The sequence below is a fragment of the Lontra canadensis genome, unplaced genomic scaffold (genome assembly GCF_010015895.1).
Source record: "Lontra canadensis isolate GAN:19392208 unplaced genomic scaffold, GSC_riverotter_1.0 scaffold190, whole genome shotgun sequence".
NCBI lineage: Eukaryota > Metazoa > Chordata > Mammalia > Carnivora > Mustelidae > Lontra > Lontra canadensis.
Genome location: NW_022631184.1, coordinates 1,556,458 through 1,578,296, shown reverse-complemented (window position 1 = coordinate 1,578,296; position 21,839 = coordinate 1,556,458). Strand labels below are relative to the sequence as shown.

General features: G+C 52.9%; 1 protein-coding gene across 1 annotated transcript in view; it reads right to left on the bottom strand.

Moving 5' to 3' along the window:
* The window catches only part of ZNF496 (zinc finger protein 496), a 28,783-nt gene extending 7,800 nt beyond the window's left edge, over positions 1-20,983 (bottom strand). The window contains exons 1-6 of the mRNA XM_032847576.1: positions 20,849-20,983; positions 20,473-20,684; positions 19,295-19,411; positions 18,508-18,934; positions 17,923-18,106; positions 15,408-15,484 (exon numbers count right to left, since the gene is read on the bottom strand). Coding sequence (XP_032703467.1) covers positions 15,408-15,484; positions 17,923-18,106; positions 18,508-18,897 — 651 coding nt within the window. The 5' untranslated portion in view covers positions 18,898-18,934; positions 19,295-19,411; positions 20,473-20,684; positions 20,849-20,983. The remainder of the gene's footprint in view (positions 1-15,407; positions 15,485-17,922; positions 18,107-18,507; positions 18,935-19,294; positions 19,412-20,472; positions 20,685-20,848) is intronic.
* Positions 20,984-21,839: the final 856 nt, after the last annotated feature.

The window sequence follows — 21,839 nt, the reverse complement described above, 5'->3', positions numbered from 1 at the left end:
AGCCACTCAGGCAGATGTACCAAGTTACCCCCGTTCATATATGGTGCCAGATTCTCGTTCCCCTGACCACCGAGAAACTGCAGGCATGTGTCAACCCAACCAGCGTGATTCTTTGAGCAAGGTGACTCTCGCCCGGTGGGGCTGGTCTGCACCAGCCCAGAGGGCCTGCCTCCCACCACCATGGGGTGGGCTCCCTGGCATCGACTGCCGAGCCGTGGACAGCCCCACGCAGCAAACAGTGACCCAGCCACCATGTCCACAGGGCCACAGCAGACAGACCACTCCACAACACCCTCAAACTGCCCAGGGTTCAGTAACCTCATCCTGTGTTGTGTGAATTATGAGTCTTTCCCTTTTAAGGAAAAAAAAAAAATATTAGAGTTGCAGAGGTGCCTGTAACAAGCAGTTAGGATGGGGAACTGCTGTGTTAACTTTCTAATGGGGACCCCAGAAACCTTGCTAAACTAAGTGTGACTTTATACATCTACCATCAGGGGTTCAAGTGGAAACAGTCCCAGCTTTGCGCTTACTTGGTTTTGTTTCGGGTTCCCCACGCCCCCAGGGAGCAGCTGATTGAAAAGGATTGTAAGTATCCTGCTCCCCTGTGTCCTCAAGAATTTGGGAAATAGGACCTCATGCACACTGAGTGGAAACGCATGTTTGTGGACCTCTGGGGATACGTCACAAGCACGCCCACTGTTTCCGGGAGATTCAGAGGCGCAGGCAGGAATGTGTGTCAAACACTGCGGAACACCCACTGGGTGGAACCACATGAAGTTTCCTCTGCACGCTTTTCCCTCGTGTTTGATGGGGCCCTGATCATGCATCGTCTATGATCAAAGAGATAAAACACGCAGGTCCCCAGCACAGAGATGTAAAAACTACAAATACTAACAGCCTTTGCTTCAGGTCGGCGGGTCCCACAGGGGCCTGTGGTCTCCTCCTCTGCGCAGCTGTGGCTCCGAGCTCCACCCCTAGGGCCGGTGGAGGGAGGACACAGTGTGGGCCTGGAGCTACCTGGTCGGTACCTACCTCAGGACAGCCACCAGATGTGAACCCAGCCTTAAATCACACCACAGCACCGTTCTGCATGCTTCCCAATGCTAACCTTGGCGTTCGCTTGCCCTCGCATTCAGCTGTATTTCCGTGCACATGTGTCTAGTCCACGCACTTACACGGAGGTGTGATTTCAGAACGCCGCTGATTCACCCCTTCTTCTGTCAGTAGCGTTGGGTGCCCCGCAACAGTTTGCTGCTACAGCAATGGTTCAGGGAGTTCTCTCATGGGCCTCCCCTGTCTGTGGGCAAGGGACTCTAGGGACACGCAGCAGAGGAGTGCTGGACCCTACTGACACGTATCTTCCCCTATATGAAATACCCCCGCATGGTTCTTGCCCCAGACTGCGCACCTGTGTCTTGTCTCCCCACTGTGTTGCCAGCACTGGGTGCCAATACTGTCATGCTCCAATAACCAGGTGAGTAGCCGTCCTAGTGGGAGCCCACCCTGCTCTCCACCAACCTCTCCTCTAGGTTTAGTGGCCAACCTGTGTTTGTCTGCTTTGAAATGCCTCTGTTTTCTTTGCCTATTTTTCTATCTTCTAATGGCTCCTTTTTCTTTCTTTTCTTTTTTACCAGCTCATTTAAAATTGTGGATATACTTCACTCTTATATAAAAGAAAGCATAATATTATTTTAATTTAATTTTTTAAAAAAGATTTTATTTATTTATTTGACAAAGAGAAATCACAAGCAGGCAGAGAGGCAGGCAGAGAGAGAGGGGGAAACAGGCCCCCCACTAAGCAGAGAACCCGTGGGGCTCGATCCCAGGACCCTGAGGTCATGACCTGAGCTGAAGCAGAGGCTTAAACCCACTGAGCCACCCAGGCGCCCCATATTATTTTAATTTTAAAATAAAAAAATTCCAATCACTTTAGGGTGGTATAAAAAAATCAGTAATGTTAGTAGTACAGGATAGACTGCAGGAAAACGCTGACCACTTTAGTTTGGAGATAATTTTGGTTAAGTGAGTTTTGACGTAAACATGTGGTTTTGGAACAAAACAGACCAACACAGAAGAAAAAGTCATGACATAAAATTTAACCCACATGAAAGAGCAAAATCCTAATCAGTGGGGAAAGGGAAAAGATAATTTTTTTTCCAAAGATTTTATTTATTTATTTGACAGAGAGAGACACAGCTAGAGAGGGAACAGAAGTAGGGAGAATGGGAGAGAGAAAAGCAAGCTTCCCGCGGAGCAGGGAGCCCGATGTGGGGTTCGATCTCAGGACCCCAGGATCATGACCTGAGCTGAAAGCAGACTCTTAATGATTGAACCACCCAGGCGCCCCAGAAAAGATAATTTTTATCTAATGTATTTGATATAGTTGGTTGACAGGAAATAAAACTAGATCCTGATCCTTGACCAAACTAATATAAAAATAAAAACCTTAGGGTACCTGGTTGGCTCAGTTGTGGAGCCTATGACTCTCATCTGGGGCAGTGAGACTGAGCCCATGTTGGGTGTACAGGTTGCTGAAAACAAATTTAAAAATTAAAAAAAAACAAAAAAAAAAAACAAAACAGGGGCGCCTGGGTGGCTCAGTGGGTTAAGCCTCTGCCTTCGGCTCGGGTCATGGTCCCAGGATCCTGGGATCGAGCCCCACATCAGGCTCTCTGCTCGGCAGGGAGCCTGCTTCCTCCTCTCTCTCTGCCTGCTTGTGATCTCTATCTGTCAAATAAATAAATAAAATCTTTAAAAAAAAATAAAAAAAAAACACACAAAAAAACCCCCTAAAAACCTTAAAGTACCAAAAGGGCAAGAAAAAAAAAAAAGGGGCTTCCAGGGAGTAAAAATAAAGACCATGTTAAGAAATAATGGGCAGACACATAAAACTTAGAAGTATGCTCAGTAATGACACAGCATGAATGAGATTAAGACAAATGAAAAATGGGAACACAGGTCCACCACGAATGAATGAGAAGGGGGGCTGAGAATATACAGAGCACCTGTCTAGAGAGGCTTCCATATCCATTAAAGAGGGAGGCAAGAAAGTAAATACTTCGAAGTATATGAGAAAAAGTTCACCTTGACTCGTGCATGAAAACACGCCTATGAAACCATCTGATGAAGACTGGAAGACAGGTGAGGAGATCTGTCTGCAATCCTGACCTGCAATCCTGACCATTCAGCATGTGCTAGAAACACTGCTGGCAGAAGCCACAGCCCCTGTAGTTATACCCAGAGAACTTCTGTCCCCTCACCACCTCCTGCTGGCCTCCGCCATCTGGGGTCTCCCTCTACCTACCAGGACTGCCCTACACCAGCCAGGGTCACCTCTACCTGCTGGGGACAACGGCACTGGCTGGGACCCCCCTATGCCAGCCGGGGTCCCTTCTACCCAATCCAGTCATCCCACATCCAATTGGGACCCCCCACTTTTGGAGGACCTTGGCCCTAGGACTCTCCCCTGATTTCCCAGGGATCTCTAGGGACTCTCCCTGGTACACTGATGACCTCCCATCTGTGTAATTCTTGGGTGAGGACCCAAAGCCCGGGGTGAACCCGCCACATGGCCCCTGCCCACAAGGATGATGGGTGTCCCCTCCCACCCTTCGGAGGGAACCCTCCCTCCCTCCCTTTCCCCACCAGCTCTGCGGTGGCAGAGCCCTTGTTCTTCAACCAGGGCGGCTCTATGGGGTGGTCTGGAGATGCGAGGGCAAACAGGTGGGCTGCGAGGCCCTGGCGGCGGGGGGGTGGTCAGGACTGCTTTCCCCGGCTCTCCCGCTTGGTCCCCTGAGTCTCCGTTTCCCAGTATGCAGAGAAGCTGGACCAGGGTGAATCTGCCTGTGTTAGGAGCCGGCTGGGACGCTGTCCTGAGGTGGCTGTTCCCAGCTGCCTTGCTCCTTCTTCCATGGTCCTTGTCCCTTTGTTTCACCTTCAATCACCTGCCTGGTTTTCCTGGAAACCAACTACAGCTCTCCCGACTTCCTCTATTTTTAGCACTTCTGCCCTCAATACTCATACTCCTCATTTTGGTCCCCTCTTTAATCTTTGTTAACTGGTCTCATCTTGAATCCAACAATTCCGTATGGGAAGGACTGCTGAACAGGGATTCCAGCCCATGCCACTGGAGGGGTCCCTTCCCCTAAATCCCATGGCCCTGACCACCAAGTAATATCACTCCAATGGCCCACCAGCTTCCTAACCTCAAACCACATTCTGGTCTATAAATGAACTCCTGCTAGACAGACGCCCCCCTCCCTGCCCTCATTCAGGAGGAAGCAGCTACTGAGGCCTCTACCCAATGCCAAGGATCTGTCCTTGTCTGTCTGTCAGGGGGCACGCAGAGGCCACTTCTGGAAGGCTAAGTAAGACAGAAGGGCCCATGGTAGCCCCTGGGTTGGGTGCAAACAGGGCCATCGGGCAGCCCACCTTAGAACAGCCACAGGCCAGAGTGGGCCAACGGGCTACTTACCACTGAGTACAAAAAAGGGAGCATTCCTTATGTTCCCAAACCTCCTCACCGTCCCACCTTCCTCCTGAACCACCCCCCACCCTCCTGGCACATGGCCTCGGCTCTGCCGTCCAGCCCGCTACTCCCTGGCCCTGGATTCAATAAACTTCTATCTCCTCTCAAACCCTTGAACCACTGCCTCACTGGAGAGGCCAAAACTCCCACCACCCAATCACAGGACATGGTCTGGAATATTCTGGAAAGGTTTTATCCTGATAGGTAAAATTAACAAGGTTTCTGGACAGCAGGCCAATATACAAAAATCATCTGTATTTCTATATCGCTGTGTATGAGCAATAACTAGAAGATGAAATAAAAAAAAAAAAAGGCTAGACCACTTACAACATCAAAACCATGGACTTCTTAAGGAAAACGCATACAAACTCTACTCTGCGTGTCGCCTGAACACAGAAGGGTTGAACATATTTCTAGACCATTAAGACGTCAGCTCGCCCCACCATGACCTACAGATTCTAGGTGATCCCACACAAAACCCCAGGGGGCAGTTTTACAGAAACTGATGTACTAATTCTGAAATGAATGTGGACAAGCAAGCACTCAGACCAGTGGAAAGAATTCTGAAAATAAGGAATCAAACAGGAGGACTCACACTGCCCAGCTGCAAACCTTCCTATGAAGTTACGGTGGTTTGGTGTAAAGAATCAGAGCACGGATAAACCACGGTGCAGCCCAGATGCCCAGATGTACGTGCACAACTGATTTTTTTTTTTTAATATCAGAAGATAATTTTTTAAAGGTTTTATTTATTTGACACAGAGATAGAGAGTACAAGTAGGCAAAGTAGCAGGCAAAGGTAGAGGGAGAAGCAGGCTCTCCACAGAGCAGGGAGCCCGATGTGGGGCTCCATCCCAGGACCCCAGGATCATGACCTGAGCCGAAGGCAGTCACTTAACCGATTGAGCCACCCAGGCGCTCCCAGACAACTCATTTTTGATGAAGGTATCAAGGCCACTAAAGGAAAATCTTTTTTTTTTTTTTTTAAACATTTAGATGCGCTTTTTTTCTTTTTTAAAAAGATTTTATATACTTATTTGACAGACAGAGATCACAAGTAGGCAGAGGGGCAGGCAGAGAGAGGAAGCGAAGCAGGCTCCCCGCTGAGCAGAGAGCCCGATGTGGGGCTCGATCCCAGGACCCTGAGATCATGACCTGAGCCAAAGGTAGAGGCTTTAACCCACTGAGCCACCCAGGCGCCCCAGGAAATCTTTTCAGTGAGTGGTGACTAACAACTAAATATCAACATTAAAAAAATAACTCCACACCTCATATCAAACACAAAAAAATAACCTGAAATGAACCAACGACCTAAAAATGTAACTAAGCCACAACTCTAAAACTTCCAGGAGAAATTCTTTATGATTTTGGGGCAAAGATTTCTTAGGACATAAAAAGCATAAATGACAAAGAAAAGAAAGTGATAAACTTGACCTCGTGAAAATTAAAGATGTCTGACCCTCTAAAGACACCATTAAAACAAGGAAACCACAAACTTCCAGTACATGTATAGGACAAACGACTGTCCTCCAGAATATATGATTTATACAAAGTTCTTAAAACACGGTAAGATGGATACACAGCTGGCTCAGTCATTGAGGGTGAGTCCTGATCTCGGGTCTCCAGTGTGACCCTCATGCTGGGTGTGCAGCTTATTTAAAACTACACTGTAAGACAAGGAACCCCGTCATAGACAGGCTATTGGACACTTCACAGAAGATAGATACACTTCGTTGAGTCAAATGCAAACAAAAACCATATGGATATTTTAATGACCAAAAGCATACTTTTTCTAAGAAAATAAAAAGTGAGGAAGAGGTGCATTCACTAGGTGGGAGCGTAAGCGGTCCAGGGAAAACAGCCATCTTTTGTAGAACTGATCACACACTTACCCTCCAACAACTTCACTCCCAGAGAAATAAAAACGTGTCTCTGCATGAAGACATGCAAATGTTCTAGAAGTTCCTTTGTAATGCTGAAAATGAAGTGACTGAAATCCCTGTGGACAGGGGACAACAGACTGGCTGTCGCCACATGCGATGCTACTCATCGATGAACAGGGTCTCACCACTGACTCGCACACGTGAGTGATGCCCGGATCACTGGGCTGGTAAGAGGAGCCGCCCCTGGGCCACATCCCGTACGATTCTGTTCATGTACAGTTCCAGGAGAGATGCTCATGTTCAGTGGCAATGGAGAGAGGCGAGGCGCAGGCGTGAGGGCCTGGCTCCACCACAAAGGGGCACCAGGGAGACTTGGGGGTGGTGCAGAGATGCTCCCCATCCTGACTGGGGCAACCAGGACAGCAGTGCACACACTTGTCTGACACTTTGCAAGCCGGATGCTGAAACAGCTGCACTGTATGCAGATTATAGCCCCAAATCAGCTTGTTTTTTAAATCGGGGCTTGAACTCAGGACCCTGAGGTTACCACCCTGGTGCTCCTCAAAATTAGATTTAAGGAAGTACAAATAAAGACAGCATTTTCCACCATCGTTCTGGTGAAGATGAGAAACAATTCTAATATAAAAGAACAACTCCCTGTGGAACAATCATATACACACACTCTCCCCATACAAGGTGTTAACCCCCGGAGACCTGTACTCCAGCGATGGAGCCACACAGACTCTGTGGGGCACGCGTGCCGGGGTGGACACAGCCCAGCCCATGGGCTTGCCACAGTGTGTGGCCTGCATCTGCGCAGAGCTAACTGCCACTATGTGAGGAGGGCCAGTCTCCACCTGTTGGAATGATCATGGACATTACAGACCAGGAAAGCTCACAGGAGGGATGCTGGACACCAGACGCGAACCCAGAAGCATAACCCTGGTTGCACATTATCTCAACTGAAACTTCCAGAACGTGATATATATATCACACTCATGTTTGCAGCTGGGCGTGCTGTGGCCGGAGAGATAAAGATGCGTCTGACGCTCTGTAGGGTCGGGGAAAAGATGAGCCTAGGCTGGAAGGTGGGGCAGGGAGACAACAGAGAAACTAAAGTGAAGGTCATTTGCAAGTCTCTGTCCTGCTCTCGCAATCTTCCTCAAGTTTGGAGTCCATTACAAAAGTTAAAATAAACAGAATAGTTCAGAAATGTCTACGGTTGAACAGGAGTTGGGAACCGGCTTCCAAATCTCACAGACATGGATGAACCACTCAGTGTCTCCATACAAACACACCTTGTCTTAGGAGGTCCACGGAGCCTGAGCAGCTGCGTCTCAACGGCCACAAGGAAGAGGCCAGTGTGGGGGCAGCACACAGTCCACAGAAGGGATGACAGACTGCGGGAAGCCATGGGCTTGCAGCAGAGAACCAGGTGTCGGTCTCAGAGTGGGTCACAAAGGGCCATCCCCATTTGGGGATGCCACTTTGGCATTAAGACTTTCCAGCTGAGGGAAACCAAAGAATAAGAATGTAGACAACGTGCTCTGCTTGCCCCGTCTCTGCCTAAAGCCAGCACTGTTCTTCCTCATCAAGAGCCCCCTTGACTCTCCCCTGCCCAGAAGAGCCAACAGCCCTTAACCCCCCAGACAGGACAGCATTCTGGTTGGCTCAGAGACAACATCAAACGTCACCTTAGTGCCCATCACCATCCGCGTGATCCCCGGCCAAACAGTCCTTCAGCCTGCCTGCCTGGGGTTCTCACACAGACACATGAAGTGCCCTCTTCTCTCCTGCATTCCGCCCGTCAGCCCCTGCGCAGGCCAGCATTGAGCCCAGGAGAGCACAGAAGGGGCTTGCTCCCGACGGCCTGCAGAGGAGGAAGACACGGGAAGCGCCACGGCTGGTCAGATAGAAGGAAATCAGAGCTGTCTTACAGCAATGCCTGCTGGCTCTGCAGGTTCTGGAGAAAACAACGGACTACACAGCAAGGCAAGAGTTATGGGTTTCCTTCCCTTCACCCTTGGATCAGTGCCCGAGAATGGAGGAACGAAACACAGTGGGCAGAGACACTCATGGCCTCACTGATGCAAAACTGAGCCCGGAGGCCAAGTGGGTGGGGTCATGGACTCGGCCACAGAGACCTGGGGAATTTTGCACTGCAGGAACACATGCTCACATGTTGGCAGCAGCCGTGGTCTACACTGACCCCACGTATCATCCTAGCCAGGCAGAAACAAAGGACACAGAAGAGTCTGGAAGAACGTTACAGAACATGTGGAGATCTCAGGTAACCGGGAACGTGTCACAGGCTTTCCCTTTCTCAACCTTGCCAAGTTTCATCAGGAAAATGGATTTTCAGAGACTTCTGCGTCCTTCTGACACATGGAACAGATATATTTTCCCTAACTCTTGCCTCCAGAACAGAAATCCCAGGCCGTTGATACCTAAAACCCATATTCAAGACTCTGATAGGTGGAGAGAAGATGGGCTTTTGGCCTTGGACCAAAGAACTACAGCAATGAGCCCCTAGCCCTGCTCATGCCAGCAGGGAGCACGTGGGAGTCCTGCCTTGTGCCTTCAGTGGGGCACCGTGAGCTTCCCAAACCCCCCTACCCCTGTGCGCCTGACCCACGCAGGAGCCCCCGCCGTGGCTGTCCACCCCCCCACCCCATGCCCCAGCCCGACTCAGGAGCCCCTCCTATGGCAGTGCCCTCCCCCACGCCCCCACCCCATGCAGGAAACCCCCCATGGCTATGCCCCCCTCAATGCCCCAGTCCCACACAGGAGCCCCCCCATGGCTGTGCCAGCGGGGACCCCGAGGCAGCTTGACCCTACCTTCTGCTGGAACAGTGTCTGAAGGGAAAACCCAGCTGGACAGATGGTTTCAAGGAGACCCAGGAAGAGTGTGTTTGTCTGTAGAAAATCAGCCTACACCAAGTACCAAGAACCAGAGTGAACACAGAAGATGTGAAGAGCGAATTAAGTGGAAACAGCAGGACTGCAGAGCAGAGGGCTCAGCGGCTGCTCACGGCAGCAAGAAGGGGACAGAGGACAGAACCTGCCCGTGGGGAGGAGATGGAGAAACCCGACGTGCAATCTGAACGATGGGCAGAGAATAGACTGTGAACAAGTGAGCAGAGCGTCAGGAACCTGGGCAAGGGCCTCGGGACAGCAGAAGTCCGGTCGGCCAAGTCCTGTGGGCAGAGGGGGTGCTTGGAATTGACGGGAGGAGAAACCAAGTCCAGAATTCGTGCATATGTTAAAACACACAGCCCCGCAGACCCAAGCGGAGGGAACCAGAGACAGACCATCCAGAGAAATTGTGGCAAACACACCATACGTGGACTGGGGACTCTGGAGACAGAGGAAGGGCACGAGCACCCCAGAAGTGGCCAGGGAAGGAGGATCCCTTCCCTGAGGGAGCAAAGACCCTTCGGAGCTTTGATGAGGAAGCATGGAGCCCTCCGTCCCAAGATCACGACAAGAGCCAAAATCAAGAATTGTTTCTTAACCAACTGCATCACTGGGGCACTCAAGAAGTGAGCTTCTTTTAGACAGCAGAGTTAGGTCAGGTTTCTTAGTCTACTCTGCCAATCACTCGCTGTGATTTAACGGATGTGTTTAAGGGTGCCTGACTGGCTTAGTCGTAAGAGCATGCGACTCTTGATCTCAGGGTCGTGTGTTCAAGCCCCATGTGTGGTGTGGAGTTTCACTTAAAGATGTATTTAGACCATATATATTTTAATGTAGTTACTTCTTCCTAAGGATTTATTTATTTGAGAGAGATTGCACATGTGGGCGGAGTGTGGTTGGGATTCTCTTTCTATCCCTTCCCCCCTCCTGTTCGTGTGCTCACCCTCTCTCTCTCTCAAATAAATAAATAAATCTTTAAAAGAAAAGAAACTCACTTCAAACATAACGGTACAGGCAGGTTGGAAGTAAAAAGATGGAAGGTATGTATGACACAACCATTGATCAAAGGGACGAGGAGTAGTCAAATGCCAGATAAGGCCCACTTTAGAGCAAAGAAAACGAGACAGAACATTCTGTACTAATAAAAGGGTCGTCCCCCAAGAAGGCACAGCAACCTCACCGTGTGCGTCCCACACCAGAGAGCTGAGAAACAGGACACAAAGAGTGACAGAACTAGAAGGAAGAGATGAATCGACCACTACTGATGGGGGCCTCAATTTGACTTCTAGTCAAGGGACAGAAAATACGCAAGAGCAGAAGCACACAACCTGTGCGTTCGGTCCACACCACCCACAGCACCTACACTGTTCCCAACACGCACACGGCTTGGCCAGACAGGCTGCGCCGTGGCTCACCAGATCCTGGGAGGAGCGGAGGAACTCCCAACAAACATGGAAGAGCCAAAAGCACACGCAGCGCATTCTTGGATCACGATGCAATCAAACCAGACATCAGGGACAGAAAATAAAGAGAAAATCTCCAAGCCCTTGGAAATTAAACAGCGCATTTTAAAACAATGCTTGGGTCAAAGAAGAAGGGTCAGGAAATTTTAAAAAATCACTGAAATGAATGAAAGTAAAGCCACATCATTACAATCTGTGGGATACAGCTGAAGTAGTTCTCAGGGGAACGGTCACTGCATGGAAACACTTACATTGAAATTCCTCAATGTGAGGGGAAGTCTCAGATCCATAACCGAAGCTCCCACCTCGAGAGCCAAGATCACAAAGAGTAAGCAGGCAGGCAGAAGAAACAGTCAAGATGACAGCAGAAATCAATGAAACCAGAAACAGAAATTAGAGAAAAATCAATGAAACATAGTTCTCTGAAAAGATCACCAACACTGAAAACCTCTAACAAGACTGACATGGAAAAGACAGAAGATACCAATCTCCAGTATCAGAAGTGAAATGGGTTTCGCAGCCAAACCAGACGGATGATACAGGAACAGCATGAGCACGTCTGCACACATGGATCTGACAAGCTCGAAGGAGGTAGCTGACTGAGAAACACCAGCACCCCCACCATCACAGAGGCAGGGTGGATAGCTCTAGGACCACCAAGGAAGTCAGGTCTATGATTAAAACACCACTTCCCTTCCACCCCATGAAACCTCCGGCTTCCCACGGTGCCATCAGAGAACTCTACCAAACGTCAAAGAATGAAAACCAATTCTAAACAATCTCCTTTAGAAATCAAGAGTGGATACAACCAGATTCGTCTTATGAACCTAATATTACCCTGATACCAAACTCAGACTGTTCTCTCCCCAAACGGCAGCTACAGAAATCCTTAACAAAATGTAGGCGACCCTTGGACTATGCAGGGGTCAGGGGCACAACCCTCCCCCTGCAACACACACCCCATGTATACCTTCTGACTTCCCCAAAACTTGACGCAAAGAGTTGATGAACACACAGTTTATATGTTATATGTATTCCATGCTGTATTCTTACAATAAATGAAGCAACAAAAGGGACTATTATTAAAAAACCTTAAGAGAAAGCACATTGAGGTTACTATACTGTATTTGTAAAAAAAAAAAAAAAAGCAAATGGACAAGCGCAGTTCAAATTCGTGTTCAAGGGTCAACTGTAAATGCAAATAAAATTTGGCAATATACCCATAGAATGTTATTCCGTGACCAGGAGAGGTTCGTTCCAGGATGCAAGACTAGTTCAATATCCACAAATCGATAAATATTATCCACAACATTAACAATCTACAGAAAATACATGTGACCAACAGCAACAGAAAAAGTTTCGACAAATTTCAACAGCCACCCATTATAATAAAAACTGTAGGAAAACAGGGATCGAGGAACTTTCGCAACTGCATGAAGAGTATTTCCAAACCCCTAAGGCTGCCATGGTCAGGGTCAGTGAAAGACTGAATGAACTCTTTGCCATGAACCCTGGGAACAGGCAGGGACAAGGCGCTCGGCACCGCCTCCCGACTTTGTGCTGGGAGCTCTCGGCGGAAGGAAGCCAGCACAGGGAACAAAGACATAGACTGGAAAAAAGTAAAATTGTCTTTATGGGCAGAGAGCGTGACTGCATACACGGAAAATCTAGAGCACGCCGTTTAAAAACAAACTGATGCATGGATCCAGCAAGGTCACAAAATCCAAGAGAAACAACAAAAACCAACTGCACTTGTTCTATTAGAAACGAGCACTCCTTCTGGAAAAGGACGCAGCAGTTTCCCACAAAATAAAATATGCACATACCATACAATGCAGCAAGTGCAAACCCGGGCCTTCCTCCCAAAGCAAGAAGCTGACACTCCCACAACAGCCCGCAAGCCGATATGTACACCAGCTTTATGCAATGCGGCCCCAGACTAGAAACAAGCCAGAGGTTTCAATAGGGGAGAGGTCAGGCACACTGCGGCGAGTCCATGCTGTGGAATCTCATCGCACACAGGAGGACTCGAGCCACAGACACCTGCAAAGCCTGCCACAGCTCCGCTGTTTGCAGACTGAACACAGTCCCCAGATGCAGGATCCATTTATAAACGTCTGTGGTTGGGCAGCCCGAGGCTGCTGTCAAGGGCAAAGGGAAGGATGGTTCCGAGGAAGTGCATGGTCCGCATCTTGTGTGCCTCCACACAAACGGGCCGGCCATGACCTTCTACGGTATTTTCACTATACACGATCGCGTAGTGTAAAGAGTACAAGGGAGCTCTGTCATTTCTGGCCGCTGTAGATGAATGCAATTAACCTCAGACGGAAAAAGATCAACAGCACATTTACGCATGTGTGCCTGTGTTCACAACAGCACTGCTCACAGGGGCCAAGATCCAGATGCAGACCAGGGACAAGTGAGCAAAGAAAACTCATCACATATAAACTGTGCACTGTTACCCGGCTGACCAGAACAAGTCACACAAACGCTGTGCACTCTTACCCGACTGACCAAACGCATCACACACACTCTTACCTGGCTGACTAGAATGCGCCAAACACATGCCGTGCACTCTTACCCGGCTGTCCAGAACACGTCACACACACATGGTACAGTATTATCTGGCTGACCAGACCGTGCCACATACACGCTGTGTACTCTTACCTGGGTGACCAGAACATGCCACACACACGTGGTGCAGTATTATCTGGCTGACCAGAACGCCTCACACACACGCCGTGCACTCTCACCTGGCTGACCAGAACGCCTCCCACACACGCGGTGTAGTATTATCTGGCTGACCAGAACGCCTCACACACACGCTGTGCACTCTCACCTGGCTGACCAGAACACGTCACACACACACGGTGCAGTATTATCTGGCTGACCAGAACGCGTCACACACACGCGGTGCAGTATTATCTGGCTGACCCAGAATGCATCACACACATGCCACGCACTCTTCCCTGGCTGACTAGAACATATCACATACACACCGAGCACTCTGACCTGGCTGACCAGAATGCGTCACACACACCGAGCACTCTTACCCAGCTGACCAGAACACCTCACTCACATGCTGTGCAGTATTATCCAGCTGACCAGAATGTGTCACACACATGCTGTGCATTCTTACCCAGCTGAACGGAACGCGTCACACACACACTGTGCACTCTTAGCCGGGTGACCAGAACGCCTCACACACATGCCGTACAGTATTACCCAGCTAACCAGAATGTATCACATACATGCTGTTCAATCTTATCCAGCCTCAGAAGGGAAGGAAAGCCCATCACACAAAAGTGTGACGGAACCTCGAGAACACCACACTGTGTGTAACAAGCCAGTCATGAAAACACAAATGCTGTAAAGGTGTAACTGCACTTACATGAACTATAGGGAGTAGCCAAATTCACAGAGGAGGCAGAGCAGCCATGTTGCTGGGGGTGTGGGGGAGAGAGGAGTTATTTCCTAACCAGCAAGGGGTTTCCACTTCGGAAGATGAGATGGAGGCTGTCTGCACAGTGGTGTGAACATACCTACTCTCCCTGAACCCTTAAAGACACTGCTGTACATTAAAAATAGTTAAGATGGTAAATTTTATGTAGTATGTATTTTACCACAATTAAAAATTTAAAAATTTAAAAATGATTCTGAAAAAATAAGACCTTTGTGATGGTCACTTCCAGTGCACTGAGCAGAAACTGTCTTCAGGGGAGCGGTAAGATGGTGCTGACTCACCGAAATCCAGCTTCCCGTTGTACAGGAGGACGTGGAGACTCAGAGGGATACCAGGCTCATTGGACTCTGAGCTCACAGTGCTTCTCTGCATGTCGTACCAGTCAAACATCTCTATCTTTAGTAAGAACTGGGCATTTTACCTTCTCTGGGTCAGTCTGTTCCACAACTGTCACGGGACATCGGTGATGTGGGAGTGCACGCTGCACACAAGAGCCCTTGGATACCGCTTGAAGGGAAGACACACATCCCAAGCCACATACCCGCCAGCTCCTCCCCACCGTGAGCCAACCCCACTCCCACGTCCCAAGTCCCACAGGATGCATGGTGCTGAGGCATACCTGGGACCACCAGACAGTCCTCTATCTGCCAGGTCCACACCTCACATCACCCACTTCTCCACGGCACAAGACCACATCGCCTGCCAGGCCGGGAACGTGTCAGAAAAATGGAGGAGGCACGATGAGCAGCTGCAGCCAAAGGCAGCAAAACGGCCGGAAAGAAGGGAGGGAGACCCCCATTGGACGGGCTCTCTATTTGCATGGGGACACGTGAGCAAGGACGCCTTGCTTGGCTGTGTGTAGTATCACATGGGAACATACCACGAAAAGTCCTGATGAGTGTGCCTGGCTCTGTACGGTACTGAAATGACAAGTGCCTTCTCCCCTCACCTCCTAACACTTCTGGAATATAATCACTGTGACGATTAGGACAGAAACAGATACGCCGTGAGGTTCCCCCATCTTTCCCAGGGGGACCCTAAGGTGTCCAGAGGATGGCGCACATTGACCTGAGGCTGTCTCTGCTCACGTAGCGTGGTGGGGGCAGGGAGGGGCAGCACTGGGGAGTTCAAGGGCTCTGGAAGAAGTCACTCACCGGGGGTAGCTGGAGGGCCGTCACGGGCTGTGCATCCCTCAAACTTGCTTCCTGAAGAAGGGGGGTGTCTTGCAGAACTGAAAGACAGGGAAAGCATGTCTCCTTCCTCGTCCACAGGAGGGGGGAGTACAAGGCGATGCACATGAAGAGTACTGCAAACCACAGGAATCTCTGTCACTGTCCTTTCCGATGTAGCCACGAGGGGCCTTAGCAGGAAGGGCATGCCTGGGTTCAAGGCGGCTTTCTGTGCATGAGTGACGCCTACTTTCTCTTCTTGTTTGCTGTCCCTCCCAGTACAGTGAACACACACTATTCTATCTGCATCAGGAGGACCATCTACCTATTTGAGATTTGACAATCTATTACTCAACACACTCCGCTGCCTCCCACAGGTCCAGAGATCCAATACCGGGAAAATAAAGGTTTAAGCTCTATGGCATTGAGGTGTCCCTAAGAGCTGCCAGCAACAAACATCACTGTGCGACCTGCAGTCACTTATTTACAAGTTGAGAAATCACACAGCTCCGGAAGAAAGACAGCTACCAACCACGAGCAGCTCCCGGCAGAACCGTGGGCCGGGCGCTTTAAGCGCCAGCAGGTGTGGGAGCGTGGCCCACCAGCAGCCCGGTCAACCCCTCTGCTCTGCTGCAGGAGGACTCCTCTCCTGCCTACACCACACCACCTTGCTCGGCGTTGCAGATGGTGAGCCATATGCTTGCCCTGCAGGGCTGCCCTGAAAAACAAGTTGTTTTGAACCCTGCTTCTTCCGCAGACGAAGACTTGGAAAGCAGGCGTCTGCAGAGTCAGAGCAAATCCAGGAGAAGCCTACCTCACATGCTGAATCCCCCCCAACCAAGCTGATACTAGCATCTGGCGTGCTTCCCCTTGCAGGGCTGGGACAGCAGCCTCCAACACAACGAGGGTGAGACAGGGCAAGCTCAGGGGCAGTGACAGGTGACCGCCCCACTGGCCCAAGTGCAGGCTGTGTGGGCTCGGATGTGGGAGGACTGCTGTATTTCCATTTTCACAAGTGCTTCCTTCCAGGTAACTACAGCCCTCCCTCACTTGTCCGTAAGAGAAAGGAGTACAGGGACACCATGAGAATCACTGGAGAGCTTTCAGTCTCCAATGAAATCTACCTTTCAGGAAGACCTGCAAGACTAGGAACTGTATGGCTTCTACTGGAGGTTCATCCCCCAGTGACCAATCATGAACGTGTAACTTCAGAGTATGACTGCACTCGGAGATGAAGTCTTCCAAGGGGTAACTGTGGAACAGTGAAGTCCCATGGGTGGGTCCTGATCCAGTGACTCGTGTCCTGATCAAAAGGGATTAGGACACAGATGGACATTCAGAGACAACTCTGTGAAGATGCAGGGAGGAGCCTACAAGCCACAAAGAGGAGCCTCTTGAGAAAGCCACACGCCCATGCCCTGCTGGAGGGCACTGGCCCCCCAGAACTGTTAGAATATGCGTTCCTATTGTGTGAACTGCCCAGTGGACGGTGCTTGTTCACAGAAGCCCCAGCGAGCCCCAATGGCCAGCAGCCCTGACGTTAAAAAAGAAAAATGAAGCCTTACACAGAAGGCAGATTAATTACACACTGAGAGAAATTTAAGATGTTTTTTTTTGGAAACTAAAAACCTTACTACATTACAAAGGACCACTTGTGTGAATCACAAGCATGCACTCCTGGCTTTCTCCAGCTGTAATTACAGGACAATGTGGCAAGTCCTCCCAAACTGACCCTCCCATCGTGGATATCCCCTTCTTCACCCTGAGGGCACTGCAATTCCCATGATGATCATGGGCAGCTCGGGGTCCCTGCTCTCAGCATTCTGTGGGTCTCATACTTCAATCCTCAACAAACCCAGGAAGAGTGCTTGATTTGTTACTGGGGATGCGCCTCCAGTAAAAGCCACATAGTTCCTAATTGTGCAGATGTCTCTAAAAAATGTCTCTAGATTTCTTTGGAAACCGGGACTTGGAGTATGCCCTAGGTCAGAGCTCGAGGATTCAAAGCTGTCAAAACCACCTGCCTCCAGCCACGGGTGCTCTTCCCACAGAGAGCCAAATGCATCTAGCTGACACCCAGGCACTGTACCCTGAAAACACCAGCCCGTTCCCTGCGAGGCAATTTTGTATTTTCTATGACACATCATGAGGGCAGCTGTTTTGTAGCTGAAGAAAGAGCGGTTCAGGGAGACAAGGCACAGCCGCGCACAGCTGCCCACACAGGCCCTGCTGGGTGATGGTGCCTGGCTGGTCCCCAAGCCGACAAGATCCAGAGATGCACCCTCCAAGAGATGGGCAGTGGTCCCTCTGGGAGGGCCTAGCACAGTGAAGAGGGCAGACATGCTCATCAGATTCTAACTGAATCACTCTAGGGAAGGACCCAGACTCCCAACATAGTTCATGGCTCTTCAGTGGATGAGAAGGAAATACGGACACCGAGAGCTGCTGCCAAGGGCACGGGTGGGGTATGCATGCCCCTCCCCTACCCCCTTGGCAGTACCTGGATCCCCACTGAGCTGGCCTGGTGGTCTGCTCGGGAGCCCGGGGCCTGGCACCAGGGCCACAGACTGCGTGTCCTGGCTCTTGGCAAGGTCGCTCTGGGCTTCTGCTGGCAGCCGCTCCTGCTCCTGGTCCAGAGGGCCGTCCCCATCCTCGATCACCACAGGGTCTTCACAGTGCTTGAGCTTCAGTTCCAGAGAGGGTTTTTCAGGGCCAGGTGGAGAGGTCCCTGGCCAGGAGAGAGCTGGCGGCCAGAGACTGGACCAATACCACCCATCCCTGGACCTGCTGAACACCCTCTTGGTGGAGCGCCAGAGGCTCAGACAGGGCCTTCTACAGGGCTGTGAGGTCAGGCCCTTTGAGGCACGGAACCCGTTTTCTGAGGAAACTAAACTGCAACCTGAGCCTCACTGAAGCCTGGATCTCCATAAAGAGTTTCTCACCCCTGGCCAGAGAACATGTGATACTGCCGAACATCCAAGGACACAGCTGCCCCTCTCCACAAATGTCGTCCAGACCCGCTCCCTGCCTCTCCCGCCCAGCAACCCCCAACACCCACTAGCCCAGTGTAGCACCCCCTGCTCACCCACTGCCAGGGTCTCCCCGGCTCCCGCTCCAGCGCCTCCACGGCTGCCACCGCCTGATCACCACTCTCGGGTTCCTGGGCCCGCACCCAGCCCTGGATCTCCCGGGGCAGGATAGCCAGAAACTGCTCCAGCACCAGCAGCTCCAGGATCTGCTCCTTAGTGTGCCTCTCCGGCCGCAGCCAGCCCCGGCACAGGTCCCAGAGGCGGTGCAGGGCCTCCCGGGGGCCCGCAGCCTCCTGGTAGCGGAAGCGGCGGAAGAGGCGGCGGGAGGACTCAGGGCTGGGAAGCTCCCCCTGGGGGCTAGGGTTCTCTCCTGGTGGGCTCCTCATTTTCCTGGGCTCCTCACTTTCCTTTGGAGCCAAGACTCGGGGGCACAGGGCTGTGGGCATGATGGGATTTGATGGGGGTCAGCAGCAGAAGACGACCCTATTTCCAAACAGAAATCACTGGCTTCAATGTTCTGGTCTCCTGTGGTAGGTTTTTGGGGGCGGTGATGGGGAGTGTGGCAAAGCCCCCAGAGACCAGCCCTCTGGAGGAGTTCTGGGACATGGGAGAGGGGTCAGCATGGCTGTTCCTTACACAAGGGGGGAGAGGGAAGTACCACCCCACCCCCAACAGCACCATCATGTGATTCCCCTAGCCAGGTGACCAGACACGCAAGGCGGGGGTGGGGGGCGGGGAGTCTGGGAGAAAAGCACTAGCAGGACAGGACACCAGTGTTTCAAGCAACCAGCGTCATGGACGGACCACACGCAGGAGACAGATGGAGTGAAGGTGCTGTGGTACCTTCAGTGGCCAGGTTCTCCTGGACAGGACCTGAGACCCACACGCTGAGCAGGACGCTATCTTGAGGCTTTGGAGCCAAAGTCGCCGTCCTTGCCCTTGAGACCTTTGCAAAAAGAGCTGGAAAGACAAAGAGAGACATGCCTGGCAAGAGCCTTCAGAGCAGACCCAGGACCAGAAGTCAACCCTGTGTGTGGCTAGGGCCGAGGACCGGTGCTGGACCTGCCGGAGTGAGCCCCAGCCAGCAGCGAGGACAGGATGAAGCAGACAGCCCCCAAGACAACAGACCAGAGATGCAGCCACATCCTGTGTGTAACCAGAGAAAAATAACTGTGTATTTAGTAACAGCAGTGCTGCCTATCAGCCTGTGCTCCTCACCCCCATGTCATCCCCAAACCATGGTGAAGGCGACAGCCCACAGCTCCCGGCTTCCTCAGGCAGGACAGAGGGGCAGTGTTCAGGGCACAGGGATTCCGGGGGGTCCCCCACACCTCTCCAGGGACATCCGAGAGCAACCATGGCTACTCTAGACTGGGGGACTCCAGGAAAGTGAAGGGTGCATGGGGCCCACAGCCCCTTCCCTCATCCTCAGGCTTCTGCCACGCTTGGACAGCAGACTGCATAAGGCTACCCCCACCCACGCTTCGCACAACAGCATGCGAGGCCACAGTAGCAGCAAAGGCCCCTGACCTGCCACCAGACTCCAGGTTCTGGACCTCTTGGCTTCCCACCATAAAAACAAACAGAGTAGGACACCAAAGGACTCTGAGGGTGTGTACGCCAGCCGCTGGAGCACCAGCCTAGCCCGACTTGCCCCCAGCTCCCAGGAGCTCCGCCATCCCACAGCTGCAGGGCCTCTAGAACGCTCAGGGCTGCCCCAGACTCGTGCCCCACCTCCACCGCTCAGGACGCTGCGGGGCACCCTCAAGCGCACAGCCGGGGCCCTTTTTGTCAACCGGGCACCCGGCACGCAGGCGGCTCGGAGGAGATGCCTGATGAATGAACTCACGTTCGTCCCGGGGGCACCCCCGGAGGGGCGGGGCCTGCGGAAAGCAGCTCCGGGAGGACTCCGCGGGAGCAGCGGCGAGGAAGGAGGACTGCAGGCCAGGCCAGGCGCAGGGGCCAGCTTTTCTCGCCGCCTCCCCGCCAGACCGCAGTCCCGCCAGCTCCCGGCTGCTCACCTCACCGCCCGGAACTCCTGCCGGGCGCCCAACTCGAGTCCCTCCTGCTGCGGCGGAAGCCTCCGGCAGCAGCTCCGCATCCTTCCAGCCCGCTCCTCCGGGCGTCCCTCCTGAGGCCGGCCGGTTCCTCGCAGGGGCCGACGCCGTTCCCGGCTCATCCAGAAAACCGCGGCTGCGCTCGGGAGTGGAGAGGTGGGAGCAAATGGAGGCGCCTGCAAAACAGCATTTGTATCGCCTTACGGCCCCGCCCGCACCGTCCCCGCCGCAGGGCTCCCGGCAGGGCGGCTGGGGCGCGCGGACAGCCGGGGCGCGCGGGGAAACGGGGCGCGCGGGGAGCCGTGCGCACGGGGAGCCGGGCCGCCCAGGCCGCACTCACCCCCGCGGCGCGTCCCCGGTGGCTGGCCGCGCGAGCCTGGCCGCCGCGGAGCCCGCCGGACGCGCAGGAAAGGAAAGGCCGGAGCCCTTCGGCTCCCTCCCCTGGGACACTTCCTGCTCCGCTCTAGGACCGGGGAGGTCTCCGCATCTCAGTGGTTCGCTCCCCCGCCCCCCGGCCGAGGTGTGCGCGGGGGGTGACATCCGACACCCCCGGCACTGCCCGGCCGGCGCGCCCCGCCCCGCCCCGCCCCGGCTCCGCGCGCCCGGGTCTGGGCGTCCGGCCGGGGGCTTTGCGGGCCCAGCGCGCCGCGGCAGCCTGGACGACCCGGGGCCCGCGGGGGGGGACGCGCGCCGGGGGCCGGCGAGCGGGCGAGCGGGGACGCGGGCGGCGGCCGCCGGGCGCGCTTGTGCCGAAAGGGCAGTGTGGGGGCTCCTCCCGCCGCTGGTCTCCGCTGCCCGGCCTCCCCCGGGACTGCGGGCGCCGGGAACGGCGGAGCGCGACCCCCGAGCCGCGCCCAGATGCTGGAAGTGGGAGGGGGGAGCGAAGGAGGTGAGCCCCGCTCCCGCGCGCCGTGGGCCACTCCATCTCCCGGCCCGCCTGTGACCTTTCCGACCCCACGCCCTGGCGGATGCAACCCCCTCGCCGCCAGAACCCCTCCCCTCCGCCCGGCTTGCGGCAGCCCCACAGACCCCTCCTCCCCGCCTTGTCCATTCTGGGACGCCAGGCTTTCTCTGGATGAAGCCCGCGCTTTCTTGGGATGAGGCCCGTTTTCGGAGTTAACAGTTTAAGAAAGGATGCCCGTTGTAATGGCCCTTCTGAGCATCAGGACAACGCTGTGGAATGCGCAAAGGGGCTGGGGTCAGTCTCGACCCCAGTGGGTGGGCTGCTGGTTTTAGTGGAGGAAGCAGCTAGATGTTCCTATTGTGGCAGAGAAAGAGGTTATGGGCCTTTGAAGTCCGGTGGCAGTGAGGGGCAAGCGGGAATCGGGGCC